Source organism: Neopelma chrysocephalum, unplaced genomic scaffold (genome assembly GCF_003984885.1).
Source record: "Neopelma chrysocephalum unplaced genomic scaffold, ASM398488v2 Primary Assembly neopelma1_347, whole genome shotgun sequence".
Lineage (NCBI taxonomy): Eukaryota > Metazoa > Chordata > Aves > Passeriformes > Pipridae > Neopelma > Neopelma chrysocephalum.
This window is the reverse complement of record NW_020898011.1, coordinates 14099-41686: the sequence shown is the minus strand read 5'-3', so window position 1 is coordinate 41686 and position 27588 is coordinate 14099. Positions and strand designations below refer to the sequence as shown.

General features: G+C 41.5%; 1 protein-coding gene across 2 annotated transcripts in view; it reads left to right on the top strand.

Annotated features, from left to right (window-relative positions):
• The window catches only part of PTPRE (protein tyrosine phosphatase, receptor type E), an 86101-nt gene extending 59306 nt beyond the window's left edge, over positions 1-26795 (top strand). Inside the window, exons 3-20 of one of the 2 annotated variants that reach the window (XM_027705687.1) lie at positions 549-651; positions 895-968; positions 2344-2480; positions 6803-6893; positions 7151-7227; positions 7330-7366; positions 8472-8569; positions 9674-9793; positions 10721-10881; positions 13923-14058; positions 14583-14732; positions 16536-16629; positions 17043-17119; positions 18345-18479; positions 19240-19365; positions 20261-20421; positions 22875-23010; positions 24816-26795. In XM_027705687.1, the coding sequence (XP_027561488.1) occupies positions 549-651; positions 895-968; positions 2344-2480; positions 6803-6893; positions 7151-7227; positions 7330-7366; positions 8472-8569; positions 9674-9793; positions 10721-10881; positions 13923-14058; positions 14583-14732; positions 16536-16629; positions 17043-17119; positions 18345-18479; positions 19240-19365; positions 20261-20421; positions 22875-23010; positions 24816-24890 (1988 nt within the window). In that variant the 3' untranslated portion in view covers positions 24891-26795. Of the gene's footprint in view, positions 1-548; positions 652-773; positions 815-894; positions 969-2343; positions 2481-6802; positions 6894-7150; positions 7228-7329; positions 7367-8471; positions 8570-9673; positions 9794-10720; positions 10882-13922; positions 14059-14582; positions 14733-16535; positions 16630-17042; positions 17120-18344; positions 18480-19239; positions 19366-20260; positions 20422-22874; positions 23011-24815 lie in introns of those variants that run through there. The other variant, XM_027705688.1, reaches the window with a different exon arrangement.
• The last annotated feature ends 793 nt before the right edge of the window (positions 26796-27588 follow it).

Genomic DNA, 27588 nt, shown 5'->3' with positions numbered 1-27588 from the left:
TACAGCAAAGATATATTTTTTAATCTCCATTCTGAGTATTTGTTGAACATGTCATTATTCCTACTTGTTTTTATATATAAGTTAATAAAATCTATATGAAAGATGGCATTCTTGGGAGATTTGTCTCTGGTTGAGAAACAGCCGATGCACATAAGGGCACTGCAGCAAACCTTTAATAGGCTTCAAATTCGGCTTCAAACCTTATACCTGTTCAACTTTCTCTGAGAACAGGTAAATTCTTTGCTTAACTAATCATTAAAAAAAATATATCCTTGATTTTTCTCAGCAGGAGGTGGTTCAGTTGTTAAAAAAAGAGAAAAAGGGGGGGGAAAAAAGAGGAAATGTAAAAAAAAATTAAACTTTCAAGCTGAGCTTGAAAAGTTAAAAGGGGGGGAAGAGAAATTGTAAAAAAAAAAAAATTGAAGTTTCACTTTGAGCTTTGCCTATAATTTTGATTATTGTGTAGAAACACAGATTTTTGATGCTCCAGACACAATTTCTGTGTCTGGAAGTCTGTGTCAATATTTCGTGTTGTGTTCCATTCACAGACTCCACCGAAGAGAACAACTTGCACAAGGACCTGCTCACTTCTCTGCTGATTCTGGGCCTGGTTGTCATCATCTTCCTGGTGCTGGTTGGGTATTTTTTCAGGTAGGTGTGTGTGGGGCCGTGCAGGCAGCAGTAGCTCAGCCCCGTTTCGATGTGACCTCACGAGGAAGCGAAAGGCGCGTGGGGAGAGGCAGAACCTCCAGCGCAGACCACGGGCTGCGACCGCGGGGAAGATGAACAGAAAGAGTTTCTCTAGAATTACATGGTTGGTGAAATAATGGTGTGGGGAGAACTCTGGTTGCCCACCAATGGCATTGCTCTGATGACCTGGTGTCTGTGTTTCAGGTTCAGGAGACACAGGAAAGCTGTTGTGACCTCCGGGGACAAAAAGATGCCGAACGGGATCTTGGAAGAACAAGGTATGGAGAGATTTGCTTTCAGTTTGTTTGTGTGCACAGCCCCTTGTTCTCTAGTTCAAAATTATTTACTTATATCTCCTTATATTTATAGTATAAGTTACAGGATTGTTGTTAAAGTGAAAACAGTTTGAAAAAATAGAATCCCGGAATGGTTTGGTTTGGAAGGACCTTAAAGCTCATCTCATTCCACCCCCCTGCCATGGGCAGGGGCACCTTCCACCAGACCAGGTTACTCCAAGCCCCATCCAACCTGGCCTTGGAATAGAAATCCATATTTAAATATGTCTATATATAATCTTTAATTTCAGTTTTTGGTTTTAAATAATATTACTTCAAGCTGTGATACAGCAAATGTTTCTTTGTAAATGTTTTTTGGGCTCTTTATAGATGTTTTAGCAGGATGCCAGCTGAGGTCCAGGTTTCTGACACTGGTATTTGTATTTAGAGAAAGAATTGCAGAATTACTCTTTCAAATGGGGAAAAAAGGGGCCTTAACTCTTTGTGAAATTATTGGCTGGTTCCTGAGTGTGAAGATAAAGCAACAGGGTGAAATAGGGCAGTTTTTTAAGCTAATGGCACTAAAATAAAACACTCTGAGAGTTAAAAATGTTTTCCTCTGGCTTTTTAATTGTTCTGGGTTTGTTTCTGTGCCCGGGGAGCCCCCTGGGTGCGTCACTCTGTGGGGCTCAGCTCAAACCCAGCAAACACAGAGGAGCTGGACAAGTTATTTTAGCCATAACCAAGAGAAAAATGATAAATTTAATGATAAAAATAATCAATCGGTGTTTTGTGGAAGTTCCACTGGGCTATGTGTGACCTAACAAGTGGGTTAAACAGGGTGGCAGTCAGAGGGAAAGTCAAACCTCTAAATACACCCCTCAGCTTCCTGCTCTGCTGGGGCTTGAAATCAGGAGCAACAGCTACACCAGTCTTGGTGCAGAGTTTCTGGTGGCTGCCAAGTTAAAGATAGGGTGTTTTTTTTTATTATTTTTATTTCCCCTTCACAAGTGAAATAATCTCACAGCATCTCTTTGGTGATAGATGCCAAAAGCTGTCCCTGCAGTCCCTGCTCTCTGTCAGCAGAATGAACTTTCTCCTTTTCTAAATAAAACTTGGTCACATTATAATCCAGTGTAAATACAGAAATCATTCATTTCACCAGGTTCTTCTTGATATGATTAAGTTCTCAAAGCAACTACTTGGCTTATGATTTGGTTTTTTATTTCCTTTAAATCAACTTTATCACCAGCTGAAGTCTCACGTGAGAAGTTTGTTTTGGTATCTTTCCAGCATAAAGATGAATTTGTAGTTGGAAATATCCCGGTCTCTGTTGCTCTGGACGTGCCTTTAACATGCACTTCCCTTGTCCTGACAGAACAGCAACGGGTCATGTTGCTCAGCAGGTCTCCTTCAGGCCCAAAGAAGTATTTTCCTATTCCAGTGGAAAATCTAGAGGAAGAAATACGGATACGCTCGGCAGACGAAGGGAAACTCTTCCGGGAGGAGTTTAATGTGAGTTCTCACATATGGATTAGGCAGATTGATGGCCAAAAGCAGGAGGGGGGAACCAAAATAGCTGCAAATATTAATATTTCTTCTAAGTGTTTGGTGATGGTGTCTCAGAGCCTCAGCACTGAGAGTGTGTGGTACCATTCACAGGGGCCCTGCCATGTGTGGTGACCCTTTATCTGGGCAAAATCTGGAATTTAACTGCTTTGTAATGCTAAATTGGCATTGTATGAACTATTTGACACTTGTGGTAACCTTTAAAGAAGGTGTTTAGTGTTTGCCTGAAAGCTGGAGGAGAGGAACATTGAACATGAACCTCTAGCACTGATTTTCTTGATGGTGGTGGAGGGTTTTTTGGGTGAGTCTGAGTGTTTCACCTCTATGGGAAGTACTCAGAGGAGAACACAGAGTGTGTGGCCTTTAATATCACCCTGGTGAGGTTTGACTTTTTTTTTTCCCCTCCTAATTTGACTTTTTGCTCTTTGTTATCATCCCATCACTTCCTTATTTGCAGCTCCTGTGCCCTAACACACAGTTTCTATGAAGGAGCTCAAATTTTAGGGTTTCCCTTTAAACTGTTGCCTTGTTCTGTATTTTCTACCCACAACCTGAGCTACAGCCACATGTGGTCGTGCAGATGAGTTGTACCTCAAGTCTGTGGTGACCTGGGCCACTTTCTATGGAGAAATACAATGGGATGAGTCTGCATTTGGGGCCTTTTCCATACTTTCAGTTATTTCTTTTCACTATTCCTTTTCATTTTCCTCCACAGCAGAAGCAAGTTGTTCAGAGCAGTAGCTTAAATGTCAAGCAGGGATTTGTGAAAGCACATGTTGATTAGACAGGCTGTTGAGTTACCTCCTTAATTGGGAGCATATTTATATCTGCAATTTGTTTGATGATATCTTTAAAACACATAATTTTCCCTTATCAGAGAGGGAGCATTGTGGAGATATTTATCAAAGCTGACAAAATGAATGCAAAAACTATCTTGACAAGGTGTGTGCTGGTGGATTTTGACTCTCCTGATTAATTTGCTCTGCAGTTCAGATGAAACAAACCATCAGTTTTAATTTTTAAGCGCTGTTTTGCTTGAATCATTTTCTGCCCCGTGCTGTGAGTTTGTGAGATTCTGTCTGCACACAAAAAAACCTGGGGTCTGCTCCTTGTAAAGGGTTGGTGGTACATGAAGTTTTCTTGATGCTTGATGTGGTTTTTTTTCTCTCTGCTGGAATGGATGTATGAGCTGTTTGCTCAAGCCTGAGAGGGGAAGGAAGGAGGAAAGACAGTTGGGTATCAGAGTGATTGATGTTGTAGCATAAAGCAGGAAAACTGGCACACAGAGGTTTGTTCTGCAGCACTGGAAGGAAAGGGGCCGATAAATCAAGACCCTTCAGCAGAGACATGTGTGTGATGACCCCTCCTGCAGAGCATCCCCCAGCACACAGCACTCACACGCCCCTGGACTCAACTCCATCCTCCCACTTGCTGAGGTCACACTTGAATCTGCCCCATGGAGCCACAGCTGCCAAATCCTGCAGGTTTTCCAGAGTCTTCCCCTTGGCACAATCCTTTTGGTGGGAGCTGCTGAGCTGTGGTGGAGCCTGACTGGCACAGGTTGCCCAGAGAAACTGTGGCTTCCCCATCCCTGGAAGTGTCCAAGGCCAGGTTGGATGGGGCTTGGAGCAACCTGGGCTAGTGGGAGGTGTCCCTGCCCATGGCAGGGGGTTGGGACTGGATGGTTTTTAAAGTTCCTTCCAACCCAAACCATTCTGTATTTGTGATCCTGTGCTGAGGATACACCAGGGATCTCTGCCCACAGTGGTTTTTGCTTCACAGGGCCTGATCCAACACATCAAGGGGTCAGGCATCTCTGGGAATGCAGATACAGGGTCTCCAGTGTGAGTTTGAAGCATATTGGCAAGACCTGTGAGCTAGCAATGGCCTGGGATGTGCACCAACCAAAGAAGTTTGGTCCCAAGTGATTTTTTTTTTGTTAAGAGTAAAGTAAGTGCTGATAGTTGAAGACATGCAGGAGGCAGAAAGGATTTTTGAGGACAGTTCCTGATTTTTGAGGACAGTTCTCTTAGATTTATGTACCTAATGGTGTTCTTGAGTACCTTTGAATTTGTCCTTAAAGCTTAAATTACCCTTAAGAGGCACATAGCACTCCTTGTACACCAACCAAAATAGCAGAGGCTCCTTCTACTCTCACTTGCTCCCTTTTTTGTTATGTGATTCATTTGTGGACATTGGGCACTGGGAAGAGTGTGTTCTTTCTTCACAGGAAAGAAGGGAAACAATTTAAAAAAAAATCTATTCCTTTCTGTAAGGCCCCTACATCTGTTTATCATCCCTAATGGAACATAAGCTGGATGTTGACAGTTTGGGATGAGTGGCTTATTGCCTTGATTTTCGAGATTAATCACTGGAAAGCTTCCTGTAAGAATTTGCTGTTGAAATTTTAATTTTGACTCGATTAAGAAATCCCTGTGGCTCATTTAGTGGAAAATAAAGGAGAAGATTATTCTGGACTGAGCCTCTCAGATGCTTCAGTGAGATTTTCGGGTTCCTGGGAAGTGGGGGCAGATCACAGTGTGGTGCAGCAGATGACCCAGTGCCACCAGGACTCAGTTCCTCGTGACTGGGGGGTGATGGAGAGGACGTGGTGAGGTGCAACCTCGATGAATCACATCCTGCACAAAGGGTAGGAGCTGGAACTGGGCTGTGCCCTGGAACTGGGGTTCACCACCCACCCTGGAGCTTCCTATGGAGATGGCAGGGCCTTGCAGGGGTCAGGAGCAGGGAATGGAGAGAGAATATTGCCCAAGATAATTACTTCTCATCCATTTTTCACATGAAGATGCAGAAGTTCTGTGACTGTTTGTTGGGAATTTGTTGCCCAACTTTATTTGAAGAAATCATGTTTAAAGAGAGAATTGTTTCGTAGAATCAGTAGTTTGGGTTAGAAGGGATCTTAAAGATCACCCATTTCCAAACTCTTCCATGGGCAGGGACACCTTCCACTACTTGTTTTCATACAAAACTTAAGTTTCTGTGGTTTATAAATCATAAATGTATTTTAATCAGCAAAATAGGCTAATTATGTACCACAATCTTCATTCAAACAAGGAATTAAGCAGTTTGCTAAAAACAGCTTTCTTTCTCAAGCCTTTTTTAACCTTTTCTCTTCATTCTTTCACATTCACAGGTTTAAGTGACATAAAAAACCAAACAAAACAACAACCCAAACCCACAAATGCACATTGCTGTTTCCTCTGTGGTGGAGAAGTCCTCCCCACACCCCCTCTTATCCTATGTCACCCTGGCAACACCATTGCTGTTTTCAAGGGGGAATTCCAAGCCCTGCCCTCTGCCAGCCAAGCAGGGATGGTTTGAGCTGTACCATCACTCACCACTTTTTCCCCTTGCCCTGTGTGACTCAGGCTGGGTGGTGGGAGGTGGAAGAGTGGGAGAAGGTGGTTGTGCATTCCCAAACCGCTGGGATTTTACCTTGGTGGGATCCACATGCTGACACTGAGGTTTTAGTAGTTCAATAGAAGGATCTTAATGAAGTTCAGTTCTGGTTTGGTCCATTTGCAGTGGTGACATCTCAGCAGCTTCTGCTGTGGTGATGAAGCTCCACCTTGGGCATTTCCTTGTTTTCATCTTCACCCTCTACCTCTCCTTTTTTTTTTCTTTAGTTTGATTGCTCTCCAAGACTGTTTTTGTTGTGGGGTTTTTTTAAGCCTGACTAAATTTATCTGCACTCTTAGATCTTGCTGATGACTTGCAGAATTCGACTCTTGCTCCTGCAGCATAAAAAAAAAATAAAATTAAAAAAAAAATCACAATTTATTTTTTTTCTTCTCCCTTTCTGCCAGAGTTGGGCCTTCACCTGTGGCCCTGAGCAAGATGTTTGATATTTAATGTTCTTAACAGCGAATATTAACAATCAAGCTCTATTTCTGTTGTTGAACCAACTGTTGTTGTGGGTCGTGGTGCTGTGAGTCACTGTGGGCAGATGGCAGCTTCAGGCAGCAGCTCAGAGTTGAACAATTTTCTAAAGAACTGTGATCTCTGGTGGAAAAAAATTTACTTACTTTTCCAAAACTGCTGAGCTCATTTTTTGTAGTGAAATCTGACAGGGTGTATTTTCCTGTTATAGAGTAATTAAAGTTATTGGGAGGAAAAAAAGTTGAAATATGTTTAATTCTGTTGGATGCAAGGAAAAGTGTGAAAACAGATTTTCCCTACCCTGTGTGCAGTCAAGAATTAGTTGTTTTCTAACACACTGACTTCTGTATCTTTTTGGTTTTTTTCAGTCATTAACATCTGGATATGTGCAGGGAACATTTGAAATGGCAAACAAGGAAGAAAACAGGGAGAAGAACAGATATCCCAACATCCTGCCGTGTAAGACATTCCCTTTCCTTTTAAATCAGACAATTAATTTGACACTGAGCGGGCTGGTTGTAGTGGGTTTTGCTGAAAATATTCAATTAATAACAATTTCACTGGTCACAAATGCTCTTCATACATTGTATGTGTCCAACCTGTCTGGTTTGTGACACATCTCTAGTAGTGGTTTAGGAACTCTGTGCTTATCCAGGCCTCCTGCTTGCAAAGAAATAACATATTTCAGAGTGATTAACATGCTTGTTTTCTTCCAGATGATCATTCCAGAGTGATTTTGACCCAAATTGATGGAGTCCCAGCTTCAGACTACATTAATGCATCATATATAGATGTAAGCTGATATTGACCCACTGCAAACTTTGTGAACTAAATAAGTATTTCTCTGCTAACACATGTTGCCATTCCATCTTTTAACTGATATTTATTTCCACAGGGTTATAAAGAAAAGAATAAATTCATAGCAGCACAAGGTAACTTATTCTCATTTCTCTGTTCTGTACATCTTAGAGCTGAACATATTTAGTTTTAGACATGTTTTAAAGGTTATTTTCAGCTGCAGAAAGTGGTCAAATATGAGGTTGGATTTAGAGGTCACAGTTGAAGTTCAGTTGAAGTGTGTGTGAGGTGACCCAGTGCCTTTAGACCTGCAGATACTGCTCTGAGCAGAGGCTCATCTTCTCCCACCCCACCCCAAAAGTGATGTCTCCTGACAATACGTTCTGTCTAAGCAATCCTGCCACAGAAATCAGCATTTCCACAGGAATTCTTGTGCTGTATTTAATCACAAATGGGGGTAACTTTGTCACACTCACGATCCCAGACACAAAGCAAGAGCTGCCCCAGCCTCTCAAAATACTCCTGCACGATGAGCAGCTCCCAGACAGGGGTTTGTTGTGGTCACAGGTAACGTGGACCTTGCCGTGGGGAAAGCTGCAAGTAGAAATCCCAAATGGTGCTCCTGCCATTGTCTACTTAAAAGATTAAATAATATTTAAGACTGAATATTTGGAGCCCCTTCCAGTGCCTAAAGGGGCTCCAGGAGAGCTGGAGAGGGACTTGGGACAAGGACCTGGAAGGACAAGACAAGGGAGAATGGCTTCCCACTGCCAGAGGGCAGGGTTAGATGGGATATTGGGAAAGAATCCTTGGCTGTGAGGGTGGTGAGGCCCTGGCACAGGTTGCCCAGAGAAGCTGTGGCTGCCCCATCCCTGGAAGTGTCCAAGGCCAGGTTGGACGGGGCTTGGAGCAACCTGGGCTAGTGGGAGGTGTCCCTGCCCATGGCAGGGGTGGAACTGGATGAGCTTTAAGGTCCCTTTCAAACCATGCTGTGATTCTATGAATAATATTTCAAGGGAGGAGATATCTGCTAGAAATGTAGACTTGGGGGCATATGATTGTGTGAAATAAAATATGGGAGTTCTTAAGGACTATGTGGTGTGTTCAAAACCTGTGCAGGGTGTAGCAAACACAGGTCTGGGTAGGCACCCAGGATGGGAGTATTGTGAATTAAATAAGTACTTCTCCGATCTGCTGGTCTCCATAGCCCTCCTGAGCATTGCTGTGTTCTGTCTGCAGGACCTAAGCAAGAAACAGTCAATGACTTCTGGAGGATGATATGGGAGCAGAAGTCAGCCATTATTGTCATGTTAACCAACCTGAAAGAAAGGAAAGAGGTAAAGAGCTTTCAGTTTGCTCTGGGGTGTCCCTGTGTGCTCCAGAATAAGTTGTGGCTGCTCAGGCTCTGGCCAGTTGCATTTCTGACCACTTCCTCCCCTGGTCCCTGACAGCACAGCTGAGTTTCTGCTCAAAAAATGTAGTTTTCATTTCTAAAATACAAGCTTCTATCAGTTGTTCTCAAGGAAGAAATTCTGATGGCTCATTGTGTCCTGCATAGCCCAGAGCCAAAGGAAGATTTGTGTGATTTTATCCCAGCCTAAGGCTGCACTTGTGGGTGGGTCTGGTTGGGAATGAAGATAAAAACCCTGTGCATTTTCAAAATTCTTTCTGGCACATCCACAAAACAACTAAATATTAAAGCTACTTCATTGTGAGAGTGATCCTGTTCCTTCCTGTCCCCCATTCCTCCTCTGTTACATGGATGGGCATTCCTTGTTTGCCTCTTCTCAATTCTACTTTTGCTTTATTTTCTGCACTTTTACTGCTGCTTGATGAAGCTCAGACAGCAAAGGCAACCCATAAGGGCCCATTCCCAGTGTAAGCAGCCAGAACTGTTAATTCTGGATGTTCCTCCTGACTCCAAATGACTGCCCAGAAAGGCTGTGGCTGCCCCATCCCTGGAAGTGTCCAAGGCCAGGTTGGACAGGGCTTGGAGCAACCTGGTCTAGTGGAAGGTGTCCCTGCCCATGGCAGGGGTGGAATGAGATGACCTCTAAGGTCCCTTCCAACCAAAGGCAGCCTGTGCTTCAGTGATTCTATGAAATAAGGTCTGCTCTGCATTTCCCAGTGGCTGCACCTAAAGCTTGAAAAGGAGTCAAAACAGCGCAGTCTCCACATTTGGACACCCCCTCACAAAGCAACCAAACTGAAACAAAAGCTGTGTAGGTCTGACTAGGTTAAAAAACAACTTCAAAGCTGTTCTCACCTTCTCTGCAGAAATTTAATCAGTAGCAAGGTGCTAAAGCTGCCTTGTGCCAGATGAGAAACCCCGATATCCGTATTTATACACCATGTTTTCAGATAACTCCCTTTTTTTTTTTAGCATGACCAGCAGTGAAAGCAAACTCAACGTTATAAAACTCACTGTGGTTTTCGTGCAGGAAAAATGTTACCAGTATTGGCCTGACCAGGGGTGCTGGACTTATGGAAACATCCGTGTGTCCGTGGAGGATTGTATAGTGCTGGTGGACTACACCATCCGCAAGTTCTGCGTGCAGTCGGTGAGGAGCAGCCCTGCTCTGGGGGCTTCTTTTTAATCTTTAGAGAAAACAGATACAATTTCAAATATTTGCTGCCAAGAAATTCAGGAAATGGATGAAATATATTTGCAAGTGGAGGAAGACGTGGTGGCTCTCCGGAGCGGGGTCTGCCTGCGTAACATCCGCACAATTCATGGATTGCAAGAGGTTCTGCTGGATTTCTGTGAGCAAAGGCCGTAGAAAGTCGTGCCTTGTGACTGCCAGGAGGGAGCACAGGAGCAGGGGCTTGACCTTTTTTTTGGGAGATGAATTGTACAGATAAATAAGTGAGCGAATTTGGGTATTTGGGGTAGGTGTTAGTTGGCCAATGTCAGCCAGCATTGCAGCTCGATTTTGGTTGTATCTGTGATCTCTAGCACAAGTTAAAGCTTTAAATCCCAGGAGAGTGGTGGGGATGGCTCTGCTCTTGTCCACAGTGTTTGACCTCACTAGGGATCAGTGTAGGCAGCAGTTGGGTATTAAAGGTGCAGCACTTCTTTCATTTTTCCTGTTTGACCTGGCCAAAGCTGGCATTTGGCATCTCACAGCCATGCAAATCCCAAATATTTAGACTGAATTTTGTGAGTTTTGGCTGAGGCTGTTAAAAAAAGTGTTATGAGGATTTTATGGGTGAAAAAGAACTTCATGTTAGATCCATTATTAACATAAATTGTGATTCTTACTCTTTGGAGTCCTGTCCTGGGATTATTCCAGTTTTCACTGCAAAGATGCATTAATAAGATGTGGTAATTTTACTTAATTTTTTTTTTTACATACACTGTAAATTTCTAATCCTCAAATCAGGCTTGAAGTGTTTCAGGAATTAAAATCATAAATAACCAGGGCAGTTTGTGTCTAAATCTTTGCATGAAAAATGAGGTGTCCAACAGTGTCTGTGTGTTCCTGCAGCTTCATGATGGTTGTAAAGCTCCAAGGCTTGTCACACAGCTTCACTTCACCAGCTGGCCAGATTTTGGGGTGCCTTTCACACCTATTGGGATGCTGAAATTCCTGAAAAAAGTCAAAGCATTGAATCCTGCCCATGCTGGACCAATTGTGGTTCACTGTAGGTATGTATGTGCTCCTCAAGGCATTCTCATAGCTTGGTCTGGAGTTATATATATATATATATATATATATATAAATAAAATGTATAGATAAATTTATTTGCATATTTATATTATTTATTTACATATTTATATTAAAGGCTAATAATATGCTGAGCTTTTTGAGAGAAAAGGGTATAAACAACTTCAAAAGATCTGTCTTTGCTGTCGCTTCCATACTCAAACAGAAGTTGTTGTTTTGTTGTTTGTGGGGTTTTTAAATCCATGAGTGATATAAATTGTTTGGTACAAATATGTTCCTTGTCAGAAAAACAGACTCATAATACAAATTTGTGACCTTTTGCCACTAAATACTCCTCTGGGAATTCATCCCCCACTTCTCCCACAGTAGAATTACAGTCTCCTATGTAAATTAGCCACTGAATACCTAAAAAGTTTGGAATAAAGACTTCATTCAAGAGACTTAAATGCTACAATTTTAAGAATTTGCTACATATGAATACAGAACATATTCCCACTTGTGGGTCACACATACAGGTCCTGCTGTCAAAGGCTTGTGCTAAACTATTGAAATCTTGTCTTAATGAAACCAAACCCAAACTCCAAATCAGTTCTAAGACAATAATTGCAATCTCTATAGCAACTGTAAGCTCACAAATGAGCAAGAAGTATCTTTTCAGGAGCAATTATTGTAATGAGTTTAGAATGAAAAGAAAAGAAGAGCAGCCTTGTCTTTCAGGGTCTTGTTTTTAAGGAAGAAAGGTTGTAGATTCATCTATTTGTCTTTTTTTTTTTTCTTGCTTGTGTCAGACATCTAGAAATACTCCTTTGAAAGAGATTGTTTGTCCTGACCAAGCCAGTGTTGATGTTTGGTTTACATCCAGTTCTTCAGTCTTTCCTTTGAGAAACCCACTGTATTTTATAGCCCTTTACTATGTGTGGAGATGCATTTTGGGCTTGAGCTTTATTTGTCACCAGCAGGAAATGCTGTACTTGGCTTAATGAGCAGGGCTAGAGACAAAATAAAGGAAAATATAAAATATCTTAATTAAAATCTGCAGAAATTTAAATATAATGGGCCAAGAGAGCACAGGGTGACCTGTGTCAGTGCTGGGGCCTCAGCCTATGTCAGAAATAAAGGAGGAGAGAGGTGACACTTAATTTCCGTTGGAGCTCAGGATGTGACACCGTTGAATTGTTGGAAAAAGGAAAGGGAAGCCCATCAGGAGTGAGTAACCATCCTTTTTTAGTGAGCTTTTAGAAAAATATTACCCAGCCACTGTGACAAAACCAGCTCCATCAAAATCTCGTGAAACTTAATAAAGCACTAATTTGGCATTTGCAAGGAGAGAAGTGAAAACAAGGGCAGGGGTGGCAGGATTTTCTGACAATTGTTTTACTCCATAAGTTTTTAGAAATAATTTTTTTTCCGTGAGCAGATGAGGATTAGCTGAGTACTCTGGAGGAGGTTAAGGATGGATAAAATCAGGGAAATTCCGAGACAAATATCAAGGTTGGGGAAATTCCCAGCTTTAGGAGGGATATGCAAGGGTGGAATTCAGAGCTGGTCTGAAATAAGGGAACAAGGGGATGGAGCAAGGATGTGTAAAAAGGGATTGTGGCTGTAAAGGGAAGTGATGGTGCTGAGTGTGGGGCTGAGGGGGTGAGAGCTCCCAGGAATGAGCACTGAAGGAAAAATGTGAACTGGACGTGGGTGACCCATGCTCAGAGTGGTTCCCAGGATGTTTCAGGAAGAGGAAGAAGTCTATAAACTGGGAGTAAAAGAGTAGGACATGAGGAGGACTCGTCCTTGGTGTCAGAGGTCAAACATGAATGGAAGGAAGCAGCAGGGGTGGAGCCTTGGCCACTGTGGGGTGGTCCATGGCCAGTAGTTGGAGGGGCCAAGTGGGACCAGAGGATGGGAGCACTGGATTGACACTGGCAGGAGTGAGCACAGTCTGCCAAATGGATGATTAAATCCAAAGGGGTTTGGAAGCAGAAAGTTTTGGTGAAAATTTGGTGAAGCTCCATGGTTCTCCATAGATCCACTGGTGTCCATCATCCCTCCAGCCCTGTGGAACAATGGGGCTTGGGAGCTTTGATTTCAGGTGGTATTTAGTGTTAAAAGTGTGTGTGACAGAAGAACTAAGTTCTATTATGAACACAGTATTTTTTTCTTGGTGGTATTTAAAACCTTGCTGAAAACTTCTCTGCATCTTTGAGCTGGGGATGAGGGGAGATGTTTTTATCCTGTTCCTGGAGGTGTTTATGGCCATTCCAGCAAAATAAACCAACTAAAGGTCAAAGGAGAGTTATTAATGCCTAGCACAGGATGCCATGCCCTTTTCCTCTGGAAGGAAGAGCCAAAAGTCGCGGGAGTTGTGTAATTTCTAATGATCGCGCTCCCTCTCGTGGCTGTGAAGGATATAAAACCCAAAAAGTGTTTTGGGATGGCAATGTTGGGGAATGTGGAACTAAAAATTGGGGGGGGGGGGAATTAAATTTTCACATTAGACTGAATTATTAGAGGTGGTCAATCAGATTTTTTTCCGAAGGTGTTTTTAAATATAATTCTGATGTTGTTAAGCCTGAGCTGGGAAGAGGGGAGTTCTTGTGTTAAAAAAATTCACCTTTTTTTTTTTTTTTATTTTCGTTTTGTTACTGTCATTGTTGAAACAAAAAATGGAGAGGTTTAGATTGGGTATTAAGAAAAATTCCTTCCTGGAAAGGGTTGTCCAGCTCTGGCACAGCTGCCCAGAGCAGTGGTGGAGTCCCCATCCCTGGAGGGATTTAAAAGCCATGTAGACGTGGCCCTTGGGGACATGGGTTAGTGGTGGCCTTGGCAGTGCTGGGGAAATGGTTGGACTCGATGGTTTTAGAGGGCTTTTCCAACCCTAAACATTCCATGATTGTATGAAATTTCACATTTCCCGGTGACTACTTCGCTTTGGTCTAAGCTCAAGTTCTGCCTGTAGAACTTATTGCTGTAGCAATTCTGGCAGGTGGGTGATTCCAGAGGTTTCTGTGTGCTCTGTCCCCTCCAGTGCTGGTGTGGGTCGCACGGGCACCTTCATTGTCATCGACGCCATCATCGACATGATGCACGCGGAGCACAAGGTGGATGTGTTCGAGTTCGTGTCCAGGATCCGCAACCAGCGGCCACAGATGGTCCAGACTGACGTGAGTGGGCTTTAAGTACAGCTTTTCATGGTCAGAGAAGAAGATGCTTCTGTATTTCCACTCCAGAATGTCCTGTGCTGTTGCATGCCTGGGTAAGACCAGGTTGGATGGGGCTTGGAGCAACCTGCTCCAGTGGAAGGTGTCCCTGCCTATGGCAGGGGTGGAACTGGATAATCTTAAAGCTCCCTTCCAACCCAAACCATTCCAGGATTCTGTGAGCTGGTTTAGATTGGCTGTTAGGAAGAAATGCTTCCCTGTGAGGGTGGTGAGGCCCTGGCACAGGTTGCCCAGAGAAGCTGTGGCTGCCCCATCCCTGCAAGTGTCCAAGGCCAGGTTGGAGCAACCTGGGCTAGTGGAAGGTGTCCCTGCCCGTGGCAAGGGGTGGAACTAGATGGGATTTAAGTTCCCTTCCAACCCAAACCATTCCATGGTTTTATGATTTTTAAATGAGATAGGTAAGACCCAGAATTCCTAGTTTCATGTCTGCTTTGCTGTATCCTCACCTGCCTCTCTGTCCCTCCCAGATGCAATACTCCTTCATTTATCAAGCCTTACTCGAGTACTACCTCTACGGGGACACAGAGCTCGATGTGTCATCCCTAGAAAAACACCTCCAGACATCCCACAATGCGGCCCCAAACCTGGTCAAATTGGGGCTGGAGGAAGAATTCAAAGTAAGTATGGGAGTCCTTTGCCATGGGATTCTAAGATTTAAACCAAAAAGATTCAAGTGTCACCTTAAAGGTCCATAAAAGGGAACAAGTTGTTATTTTGGGGTTGCTGTGAATGGTCCTGTGGAGTGGATGAATGGGGCCCTTGCTGAACATCCTGTTCTGGGAATGCTCATTCAGAGCTGTGTTGTTGTACAGGCCTCTTCCTATTTGTTTTTTGTTTGTTTGGAAAGGAAAAGTGGAGTGATTCTCTGGGTCTGATCCGGAGGCCAGATCAGATAATGCTGGAAGAGGAAACTGGATTACGTGTGTCTAATTTGCATCTCAGTGGGATTGTTAACTCAGAGGTGGCTGACAGGGAGAATTGCAGGGAATTTTGCTGGATGTCCAGAGTGTCAGGAAGGTAAATTAAAAAAAAAAAAAAGGCATTTCTATTTAGTGGAGAACCCCAAATGCAGAAAACAACCACACTGGCTGTGTCTGATCATTGTTAAAATAGATTTTAGTGTCCTGAAGGAATAATTAGAACTTTTTTATGACTTTGGCCATCCTAAAATATTTATTCTCCATAGAGGTCTAAAATATTAAATGACATCTAGGTGTTAACTGGAGTTACCTCTTTCCTTTAAAGGATTAATTTAATCATTAATTGGAAACTGGGAAGAGGAAATGATGTAAAAATAAGTCTGGTGATAGAGCAACAAGTTCAAAAATCAACAGTATTGGTCTTTCTAGGGAAGGAAGCAAAGCATTGTTTCCTATTTATTTTTTTTTCAAAATTTCCAAGTTTTTGCTGGGAAGAGTGCAAGCAGAGAACAACATTTAGTTCTGCCATTTATTGTGAAAAGCACTGGGATGGCCCAGGAGCACTGAGCCCACCTGCACCAGTCAAGAGTAGAGTCATTTGCAACCACTGTGAAAGTCCTGACATAAAAATCTATTGAACACAGAATTCCAGAGTAGCTGAAAAGGGATTTTTTGGAGGGTAGGGGGTTTTTTTTAATACTTTGTTACCAGTACTTGAGGTTGTTCTGGACTTGAGATCTGCTCCTGAAACACAATATCTGTTAAATACATGCTGAAAAATCTACTTGCAGCTTGAAAAGTAAATCAGTTTTAATTTAAATTAAATTTCTGTTGGATAGTTGCTGAAATGCAGGTGTGTAACTGATCGCTTTTTGGTGAGTCCCAGCCCAGCAGAGGCAGTTTGTTGTTGTGTTTTCTTGCACGGTCTTATGGGTGTGTAATATATATATTACTATTATTATTTATATGTACTACAAAATAATCACTGGGGCAAGAGCAGTGTTTGTCTTCTCTGTCCTGGGAATGCTGTCAGCATAAACTGAATAAATAATAAGGAATATTGGTCCATTCATTAGCAAAAGCTTGACTAAATTGTACATTAGGTAGAAATGTTTCCCTGTGAGGGTGGGGAGGTCCTGGCACAGGTTCCTCAGAGAAGCTGTGGCTGCCCCATCCCTGGAAGTGTCCAAGGCCAGGTTGGATGGGGCTTGGAGCAACCTGGGCTAGTGGAAGGTGTCCCTGCCCATGGCAGGGGTTGGAACCAGAAGAACTTTAATATCCTTCCAACCTAAACCATTCCATGATTTTATTACTATTATCCTTTTTTAATTTTTATAGACAGGACAGTGAAGTGGCTTTTGTTAAAAGTCAGTGTCCCTTTGACTGTGTCACTGTTTTATACCCAGTAAAGACACTTTAAAGCCTTCTGAGTGCAGATACGGTGAGTGGGACCCACTTCTATTCCAAGGAGTTTTCATCCTGGTTTGTGTTTTATTCCAGAAGTTAACAAACGTTCGGATCATGAAAGAGAACATGAGAACTGGGAATCTTCCAGCAAATATGAAGAAAGCAAGAGTCATCCAGATCATCCCGTGTAAGAGGCCAACTTTTATATACAGGAACAAGTGCTGTAAATACCTGGTTATCCCAAGGCTGTTGTCACTACACACTGTGTCTGTATGTTGGCAACGTATGAGAGCACAGCTCTCCTTATAAAATATATCCTTATACAAAGTGAAATACTCTTATAAAGCACCTGCAATCAATTTAATGAATTGATTTTTACTTGATTGATATAAAATCTGTTACAATCGGGTATTTTGGATTAAATAATTCAGCGGTTTCATCTTTTAAATCAACCTGTTTTCTGTGGGATTTTTTGCATATTCTTTGTGAAATTCCAAAATACCTGAAAAATGAAAATTTCAGAGGAAAGATTTTGCAGGTTTTGTTCTTTCACATGCAGTTGGCAAAAGTAAGACTTGACCTGTCTTTTTTTTCTTCCAGATGATTTTAATAGAGTGATTCTGTCAATGAAAAGAGGGCAAGAATATACAGACTACATCAATGCTTCCTTCATAGATGTATGTATAAACCATTTCTGTGTATTTAAATTTTAAATCTGATATTTTTCTGTTACTGATAAGTCTTCTTAGAGACACAATCGACTTGGCTTATGAAGAACATGAACTTTTTTGCTTGGGTTTGGCTTATGGGAGTTTCTAAGTCCATTTCTTATCTAGTGTTTTCAATTTCAGTTTAAATGATTTGTGATTTAAACATTCTCCTTGTTGTTAGATTTATAAATTAAAGCTTTTATTAAATTCTAACAAAGAGGCAATGAAACAAATTAGCTACACAACTGACATCCAACTGTTCCATTATCTGCTTCAGGTTAACAAGTGTAAATATTTGCTCTTCTGAGAAACAGAGAAGTCTGTATTTAGCACAGGGAAAGGCTGTCACAGTGTTTGGGAGCCAGGGTTTACATGGGCAGGTCTGGATTAATTCCAAGCTTTCTTCCCAGCTGCCTGTTGGAACCTGGGCAACCCAGGATTGTGTCTGGTTTTTATTTCAATATGGGAATTAGTCATTAAGCAGTAAAACTCCATTATCAGATGAGGATTGTGGATGATCCCATCAGTATGGAAATAAGGAAGGGCTGGATGTGGCACTCAGTGCCATGGTCTAGTTGGCATGGTGGTGTTGGGTCACAGGTTGGACTTGATGGTCTGAGGTCTTGTCCAACCTAATGGATTCTGTGATTTTGTGAAATTAAACTGTATCTTAAAATTGAGTTAGAAGTTATTTCTATAGAAAAGCCTGACAGCTGCTGTTGTTATAATTGTGAAACCTTTTCAGTTCCCTGTTCTTGCAGAATTTCATCCCTTCAACCATGACTGTAAAAATTCACCTCAGGATTGCGAATTTAGGGGAGTTTTTAGAATCACAAATCATCTAGGTTGGAAAAGCCCTCTGAGATCATCAGATCCACTGATTCCACAGCACTGCCAAGGCCACCACTAACCCTTGTCCCCAAGTGCCACATTCACATGGCTTTTAAATCCCTCCAGGATAGGGACTCCACCCCTGCCCTGGGCAGTGACAATCCTTTCTCGTGGGGAAATTTTCCCATATCTCCAGTCTAAATCTCCCCCTCGCACAACTGGAGGCTGTTTCCTCTCATCCTGTCCGTTGTTCCCTGGGAGAAGCCCCCATTTAAGTTGTGATCTCCCTCTGCCCATCAGCTCTGTCCCTCTTCCCTTGTCCTCTCCCATCCCAACATATGATCTCGGTCTCTCCCCACAGGGCTATCGCCAGAAGGATTATTTCATTGCCACCCAGGGCCCTCTTCCACACACAGTGGAGGATTTCTGGAGGATGGTGTGGGAGTGGAAGTGCCACACCATTGTGATGCTCACAGAGGTCCAGGAGAGGGAGCAGGTACGTGTCCCGTGTCCCACAGCTCCACAGCAAAGCTCTTCCTGTTCTCACCTGCAATACGTGACCATTAATGTCAGATAAAATATTTGTTGCCTATGAATTCCAGCAATACAAGGCTTTTTTTTTTTCCTTTCCTAAAATGAGCACTTGCTTCACTATTTGGTGTGGGCCAGCGTTGCCGCTTTTGCTTGAATTTTTAGAAAACCCACCAAAACTACCAAATATTACAGTTTTTAAAAGCTTGGAGTTCACATTAAAGGATGCCTGACATGAAATAGTGGTTTGGGGTTTGGGAAGAAGCTGGACAAAGCTTTTGTATAAACTTTCCTCCCAGTTGTGCCAGTATAAGCTCCAGTGGCTCATTCTGAGCCTCTCCTTGTACATCAGTAATTACTGAAGATATTCCTGCCTATCTCCATGTGCTGCAGGTTGAAGATTCTGGGTTCAATGCTGCATCCAGGGTGTTTTAGTGCTGAGAAATCCTTTTGCTTGGTGATTTTGTGAGGTTTTTAACAACACTGCATTGCTTTCAGGAGTTACATATGTTTTAAAGCAACATTTGCCATCTGTGCCTCCTGAGCCCTTTTCATCTTAATGGTTTATATTACAGAAACATTTTATTACTTACTAATAGTTATTAGTGCTTGCAATACAAACCGTTTAGAGCAGTGCTGGATGTCACCTCATATCAGAGATTCGTGACAATGTAGAGAACTGGGAAAAAAATCAAGGAATGTTTACAATCCTCTGGATTTTGCAGGAAAAATGCTGCCAGTACTGGCCATCGGAGGGCTCTGTGACTCACGGAGAGATCACGGTGGAAATCAAGAGTGACAGCCTGATAGATGCCATCAGTGTGAGGGACTTCCTAGTCACCTACAGTCAGGTAATCCTTTAAAATTCTGGGAAGTTGTTTTTCCATTTCAAGGTATTTACAAATATGATTTTGTATCTTAAATTTGGAGATTTTTATCTAAATATAAGTGTGGCTAATCTGACATTAAGAGGAAGCTTAAATGAAACATTTTTGCTTAAAGCAAAATCAAAAATTCCGGGCAGTAAAGCAGGTGGTTGATCAAAATGGCATGTGAATTTAGGGAGGGGTTTAATTGTTTTGTTGTGGCTGTTATTCCTAGATTTTCTACTGTTTCCCACACAGATGTAAAGGAAAATTTGATTCAAGATTTTTCATAGAATCACAGACTGGTTTGGGTTGGAAGGGACCTTAAAACTCATCCCATGGGCAGGGACACCTTCCACTAGCCCAGGTTACTCCAAGCCCCGTCCAACCTGGCCTTGGACACTTCCAGGGATGGGGCAGCCACAACTTCTCTGGGCAACCTGTGTGTGCTTTTACTGTGTTTTTAATCAGGACAAGGCCAATAACTGTGAAATTTCAAAGTGTTGCGCAAAGCTGAGTCCATGATTTGGGTTGTTTCAGCAGCACTTTGGATGAAAGTTTTCAACTGCTCCTACTCAGGATGAACAATCTCTCAGTTGAAACAGATGAAACAGCAATGCAAATCCAAAGGAAAATTTTAGAGGGAACTTATGAGCAGAGTGGTTGGGGGATTTAGAAACAGCCCTGTCAGGTCTGCACAACCAGGATAGAGCCATGGCACATTAAGGTTGGAAATAAGATCATCAAGTCCATCAAGGTCCATGATATATTATGGATCAGGTTGCAAATACTGTAGCAGTGCAGACTTTATATAGAAGTTGAAGGAGTGTGTTTATTTTGAGGTAAAAAATGGCTAAATGTGGTGTTTTCCTGCCCACAGGGTAACCAGGAGAAGCAGAGCAGGCTCATCCGGCAGTTCCACTTCCATGGGTGGCCAGAAATCGGGATTCCTGCAGAAGGGAAGGGGATGATCGACCTCATTGCAGCCGTGCAGAAGCAGCAGCAGCAAACAGGGAATCACCCCATCACTGTGCACTGCAGGTGAGTCCCCTCTGGGCTTCAGTAACTCGGGGTTTGGACTTGAACTTGGGTTTGTTAAATTCTGGGATTGTGCTCAAATGTTCTGTGCAGGGGAAAATGCTGCTGGATTTTTACAAACTGTCAGGAGAATAAAATATATCCCCAATCTAAGCTCAAGGAAAATGTGCTCCTGTCCTTGAGAGCAGAGAGAAAACAATATTTTAATAATAATTAATGATAATAATAATTAATGCTGATTGGAAGCTTGATTATTACTTGGGACATGATAACTCAAATATGTGTTTGTCCTATGTCAGATTTTCACTGTTTGTTTGTTTTTGATTTTTTTAATTGTGTACTTCTATTGCACCCTTTTTTGCCTTTCTTTTTGAAAGGTATAACTTGTGCTTTTCATCTGTTTTTTTTCCAATTATATTTTTTTCAGAGCGTGGGGTTTTAATCAGTCTTAAAATTTGTCTTTGCTCTTTCCGTAGTAGATCTGCTGATTTAAAAACAAAATAGCAGTAAAAGTCATATTATGCCATTTCTTCATTCAGAAATCATGAAGATTTATGAAAACTTTTCCCTACTGAGTAAACTTTTGAAAGTTTTCTTGAGACTTTTATTTTTTAAGTATATAGAAATACTGATACTTTGTATTTTCATGGCAGCTTCCATTCAGCACTTCCATTCAGCTTTTAATTTTTTTTTAATTTTATAAATCAATAAAGCTTTTTCTGTTTTCTGGTCAAGAGAAAGTCAAGCTGACAGCACACAGGGACAGGCTCAGTAGAGTTTCAGAGCCCTAAAGATCATGACACAAAAAAATCTTGTTTTGTCTCTGATTGCCCCAAAAATGGATTATTCGATTGCCAAAACTTTCTCCTCCTTGCCATGGAAGTGTTTTGCTCCCTTGGGATCTGAGGGTTCCCCCACTCCACGGTGATGATATTTTGGGTTTTATTTTTTAACACTTGTTTTGAAATACTGAATTATAATTACAGTGAGTAAAATATCAAGGAGTTCTTACCAGTAATTTAAGAGATTAAAAACTAATGTCTTTGATTTGCACAAATTACTTGTGTAAGAATTAGTTGTGCTATTTATGGTTTCTACTTTTACAAGCTTTTAGACCTGAGGCCTTAGTTTAATAATTAGCATGTATTTTTCCTAGATTTAAAAAAAAAATCTACTTCAATCCTTGTAAAAAGGATTAAAAAGAGAACAAAACCCAACCCACACAATGTATTCAGGATTTTTAATGTTGAAAATTCTCTCCTGTCCCTGCTTGAACAGCGTGTACCTCCCAGCTTTTGAGTTACCTGAATTTCTCTGTGAAGTCACACTTGAGTCTTCAAATATAAATGAATGTGATGTTATGAATAATTAAACACATTTCAGGTCTCGGTCTGATTTTTTCAGAGTGGTCACATGAACTTGTGAAAATTCTGTTCGTTTTTCCAGCTATTTAAGAACAGTTCAAGGAGCTGCTAAAAATGATCATTTTAAAGTAGAATCAAGACATAACCCTAAATAGTTTAGAAGGGTTTTGCTGAATTGCCAACAGAGTTTAAAATCAATCTGTTCTCAGTCCTCACTCCCTTCTCTTCCAGTGTTTGTCTGCAGCTGCCTCTAATAAACTATAAAAGGTTTCTGTCTTGTTTAGAGGCCACTTAATTCTGGGGTTTGCCCAGTCTTTGCCCCTTATGAGTGTCCTTTGCCTTTCAACTTTCTGTCTCAGGAAATGAAATTTCACTCAAATTTAAACTTATCTTTCTTAACTTCTTTTATTTTAAAGGGAGTTGCAGGAAGAGAAGTGAGCATGCAAAGAGTAGTGCTGTGTCTCCAAGAGAAAAAGCATTTCAAATGCATCCATAGTAAAAATTCTTAATTAAAAAACCTAAATTTGTATGGGCTGTAAGGATTTGCTAAAAGCCTGTTCTGAGAGGAAAGAAGGAAAGTGAGCCAGGCACAAGGAGATGCATCTCTTTTACACAGGCAGATACAGACAGGACAAGGGGGGATGGTTTTAAACTAATTATAGAGAGATTTAGATGAGATATTAGGAAGAAATTCTTCCCTGTGAGGGTGGTGAGGGGCTGGAATAGAATTCCCAGAGAAGCTGTGGCTGCTCCATCCCTGGAAGTGTTCGAGGCCAGGTTGGACGGGGCTTGGAGCAACCTGGGCTAGTGGGAAGGTGTCCCTGCCCATGGCAGGGGGTGGAATGAGATGATCTTTAAGGTTCCTTCCAACCCAAACTGTTTCATGACTCATTAAAATCATTACAGTTGGATAGGACATTTTCCATCAAATTGCTTTGCACTAATGATAACAATAGCAATAATAATAATTCTTGTCCATACAGGACTATAAATCCCAACCTAAGAGGTATATTTGACTATTCTATGTCCCTATTATTCCTCTTTTACCGTTTTTATCCCAGTTCATGCCATGCAAACATGTTTTCCTTGCAGTGCTGGTGCAGGGAGAACAGGGACCTTCATAGCACTGAGCAACATCCTGGAAAGAGTGAAGGCTGAAGGGCTCCTGGATGTGTTTCAAGCTGTGAAGAGCTTAAGACTGCAAAGGCCACACATGGTGCAAACACTGGTAGGATGTTTAACAACCCAGATATCTGTTTGTAAATATTCTTGGGGGAGGAGAACAAAGGGGGTTTTCTTGCAGGTTGCCATAAATTATGCATGATGGCTGTGTGTGTACAAGGTATTATCAGAAATCTGGGCTTTTACAGGGTTTTTTTGTATCATTTCTAAAAACACAACTTGACTAAATGTTCTGTGTCTTTTAGGAACTTAAGGCAGTTAAACCAAAATCTTTAGTGTTGCAGATGACAAAATATATAGTGAAATCAATGTCTCTTAAGCTATTTATTAGTTGTTCTTTCTTACCTTAATGTGTCTGGGCATAAATTGGCTCAAAGTTGGTCTCTGGAAGGCAGAAACATGGAATCATGGAATGGTTTGGGTTGGAAGGGACCTTTAGAATTATCCAGTTTCACCTCCTTGCCATAGGCAGGGACACCTTCCAGTAGACCAAGTTGCTCCAAGCCCTGTCCAACCTGGCCTTGGACACTCCAGGGATGGGGAGTCCCATCCCTGGAAATGTCTCTGTCTTGTTTAAAATCTTTTTAAAGTCTTCCTTAAAGTCATTTACAACTAATATGTGAAGCCTAGTCCAGATACTTTCCCCTATTGAATAAACATTAAAAAGTTTTTTTGAGACTTTTATGTTTTATGTATATAAAAATACTGATATTTTCATGGCAGCTTCCATTCAGCACTTTGAAACTTCTTTAGAAACAATTATCTCAAACCCCCTTTTCCAGGTGGATGTTTTCTCTGTCCTACAGATGGGCAGAAAGGGGAATTCGATTATCCACAGTCATGCTGAGACAGGGATGAAATGCTTTTTTTTGGGGGATCTGGTTCTGGGATTTAATAATGTTAGTTGAGGGTGTAATTGCCACAGATACTCCCAGCCGAGCCCGTGGGAGGGCTCCTGCTGAGCTCAGTTTTCCAGCATGAAGGAATTCAGATGCCAGTTCTGTTTGTTGTCAGTGTTACAGATTTTGTAATCCAGCAAGTCATGTTGAAGGCATATCAGCATGCCTGGAAAATCAGGATGTGTCCCTCTTTAGGATGGAGAGGGCCAGCCAGCTGGATAACAGACAGGCTGGGAGAGCTGGGGGTGTTCACCTGGAGAAGGAAAGGCTGCAGTGCTTAAAGGGGGGCTCCAAGAGAGCTGGACAGGGACTTGGGACACGGGCCTGGAGGGACAGGACAGGGGAGAATGGCCTCCCACTGCCAGAGGGCAGGGGGAGATAGGAGAGTGGGAAGGAATTCTTGGCTATGGGGGTGGTGAGGCCCTGGCACAGGTTGCCCAGAGAAGCTGTGGCTGCCCCATCCCTGGAAGTGTCCAAGGCCAGGTTGGATGGGGCTTGGAGCAACCTGGGCTAGTGGAAGGGGTCCCTGCCCATGGCAAGGGGTGGGACTGGATGAACTTGTAAGGTCCCTTCCAAATCATTCCAGGATTCTGATTCCATGATTCTCCCTGGGGAATGCTTAGGAGGAGTTTCCTGCTGGAACAGGAGACCAGTGACAGCAGGGATCATGAGCTGCTGGATTTAAATGAGAACCAAGTCTAAGAATGGATTCAGTTTCAGGAGCATCACCTAGAGAGCTTAAAGAATTCATTTTAACTGCAGAGCAACAATCATCCTGTATTATTTTTTTATTCAAAATAATAAATACATAAGTAGAAATCAGAACAGACCAGTTCTCAGCTGCTGGTCCCAGCTAGAACATGTTGCATTTATCATTGGGATTTGCAGAAGTCTGAATGTAATGAGGCAACACAATCCAAGCACATTTTGATGTGGTTTTCTTGTTTTTCAGGAACAGTATGAATTCTGCTACAGAGTGGTACAAGATTTCATCGACATCTTTTCTGATTATGCTAATTTTAAATGAGAATTCTGCCTTATTTTTTAATTTGTCTGTACAAAATGTTGTATATTCCGTTAATTTATTCCATGTCATTTTGGTTGTTGAGTTTACTGTAAATACAATGTTGTGTTTGCTCTTAAAGTTGCATTTGCTGTACAGAGTTCTTTCTTAAATATAAATATCTTCTAAAGGGAAGTATAATGTTCCTGTACTGTATAGATCTGTAAGATGGGATAGAAATCTTTATTCTAAACAAGAGTAAATTAACTCTTGAGAGTCTATTTCTCGAGTTTTGCCACTTATAAACATTTATCAATAATGTTATGTCCCAATTCTTGAAGTTTTTGGCAGATGATTTACGGTTCATACTAAAAAGAAAAGCCAGTTGTGGTACCTACGTTTAAACATATTTTGGCCATAAATTTCTCTTCACCATGGAAATAGTTATTTATTTTTAAAGGCTGTTTTTAAGAGCCTCCAGATCGATGGCAGTTTGATTTTGAATCTTGCTGTCCCTAAAGTATAAACACAGATTTGAATTTTTGAGTTAATATACCTTTCAAAGTCATTTTGTTCTTTCCTAAATATCACACTTTTAAATCGATTTAAAAAGACAATAATGGGAGTTTACCACTATTTTGAGAGTATTTTACATATGTGAAGAGTCTATTTTGCAGCACCTGAACTTGTCCACTCAAAGAGCAAGGCCAGAAATGGAGTTAAAGCGTCTCTTCTCTATTTAGAGGGGCAGAATTTCCCACTTCTTTTAGCAAAGGCAAAAGAGAATAACTCTTACTGTGTGATGTGATTAAGAATATTGGTAAAAATTGGAGAAAACATTTTACTAACAGTTTAATGCCAGAAACATTGTGTTGAAGCAAAAAACTCCTCTAAGTTCTTACCCTCCCATGTATGTTATCAAAAAAGGACTGTTTTGTTTCTCTAAAGGGGGTGTATGATTGTGTACAGAGATATATTTTTAATGGAAGTACTATTGATAATAGAATTGGTGAAATAACATTTCGAAGTCTTTATTAGAGCCCCGAACAGGAGGTTTGGGGGTTAGAAAATCCAAAAATCACAGGGCATCCGAATGTTGAATAATTCAAAAGTGGATCTTTCCCACTCTTTCCAAGGCACCTATGACTTAATGAGCACAAAGGAGGTCAATCTGTACTTTAATTACATAATTAGTATGCAATTCTGTCTTGTCCAGTTGGGCTTTTTTGATGCAAACGTAAAAATTATTTAAAATAAGCAGCTTCCACTGAGCATTTCCCTGCTGCTCTTGCACTACATTATCCCATTTCTGATATAAATCACGTTGTACCCAGTGCAAGGGGACAGGAAGGTGTCCACACCTCTCCTTCCTTGTCATGCTGGATGGAAAAGCTGCAGGTTAGGGATTCCTAAGCTATTCCCACGCTGCTTCTTGTCTTCCCATCGATGCACTTCTGTATTTATTTGTACAGTGAATTTTGCACTTAAAAAAAAAGATTTGTTGAAAGACTAAACCTTTGTTGTGAGTCTCTATGAGAAGATACACTCAAGCCACAGTGTTGAGTAATGGAAATGAGCTCTGAGGAAGTTTCCATTTACTGCTGCATGCTGAAAGTCCATCAAAATTTACAAAAGCCATCAAATAAATTCAGTGTGGACACAGTGGGGGTTTCAGAATGATCGTTTGTAGCACAGGGAGACTGAGAGAGGTTAAATGAGGACGGAGAATAATGCAAAGAAATTCCCATTTTCTGATCCTGATGTCAGGATCTTTCCAGGCATTTAGTTTGGATAGTAATTTCTCTGTTGGACAGATTTTGGGGTCCCTTGAGTAGAAACTTGGATTGGAAGTTGTCTCAGTGCAACGGTGATTTTGTGTGATGTTGTTGGGGTCTCACAGCCCCCACAGCAACAGGAGCTGCAGCACAACTCCATCTGCCCACAGGGTTTACTACAAGGGCACTCTGTGGTTACAACCAGTAGTAGGATGGAGTTAAGCTGAAACATTAAATACTCAGCGGGTACTCAGATTTTAGTTGGTAACTGTATTCAGGTTTCTAGGAGGAGAGAGAAATACCTAAAATATATTTCAAGAGTCACAACTAAAGCTCCATAATGAGTTTTTTAATCATTTGGAAAGCTTTGCTTCCCAGTCCTTGTGTCCAGCCTGATCCCTGGGGAGCTGTGTCCTGGTGGAGATGAATTTTCCTTTAAATTCCCTTACATTGCATGGAATGGCTTTCAAAGGCCAAATAGTTGGATTGGAAGTTGTACATTCTGATCTGTCTGTGGTTTTGGTCACTGTGTGACTTGACTGTTGATGTGTTCAGATTGGTTCCAGTTCACCTCAGCATTTAAGCTTCACAACATCTTTATTCCACAATCCGTGGGGGTTCCATGGGTTCCATGTTCCTGGAGCAATCCCTTAAGTGCTTTGCTGAATTGGGCCTTAATGAAGAATGCATATTGTAATTACAGTGTTTTTTAGGCTATTTTTATGTATCAGTTTTTTAAACTTTTCAAACAAGCCTGACCACCCATGTTCAGTATTTTGAAATGTTTTCCTTTCCCTCATCCCATTTTTCCATGTAAAGTTATGGAAACTTTTCTGTATAACCAAAATGTATTTAATTTGTCAAATCTTTATAATATATGGATGTATTATACAGTTTCAGCTCTTATTATTTCCTTTTATTACATTTCTAATTTGATCTCGCTGTGT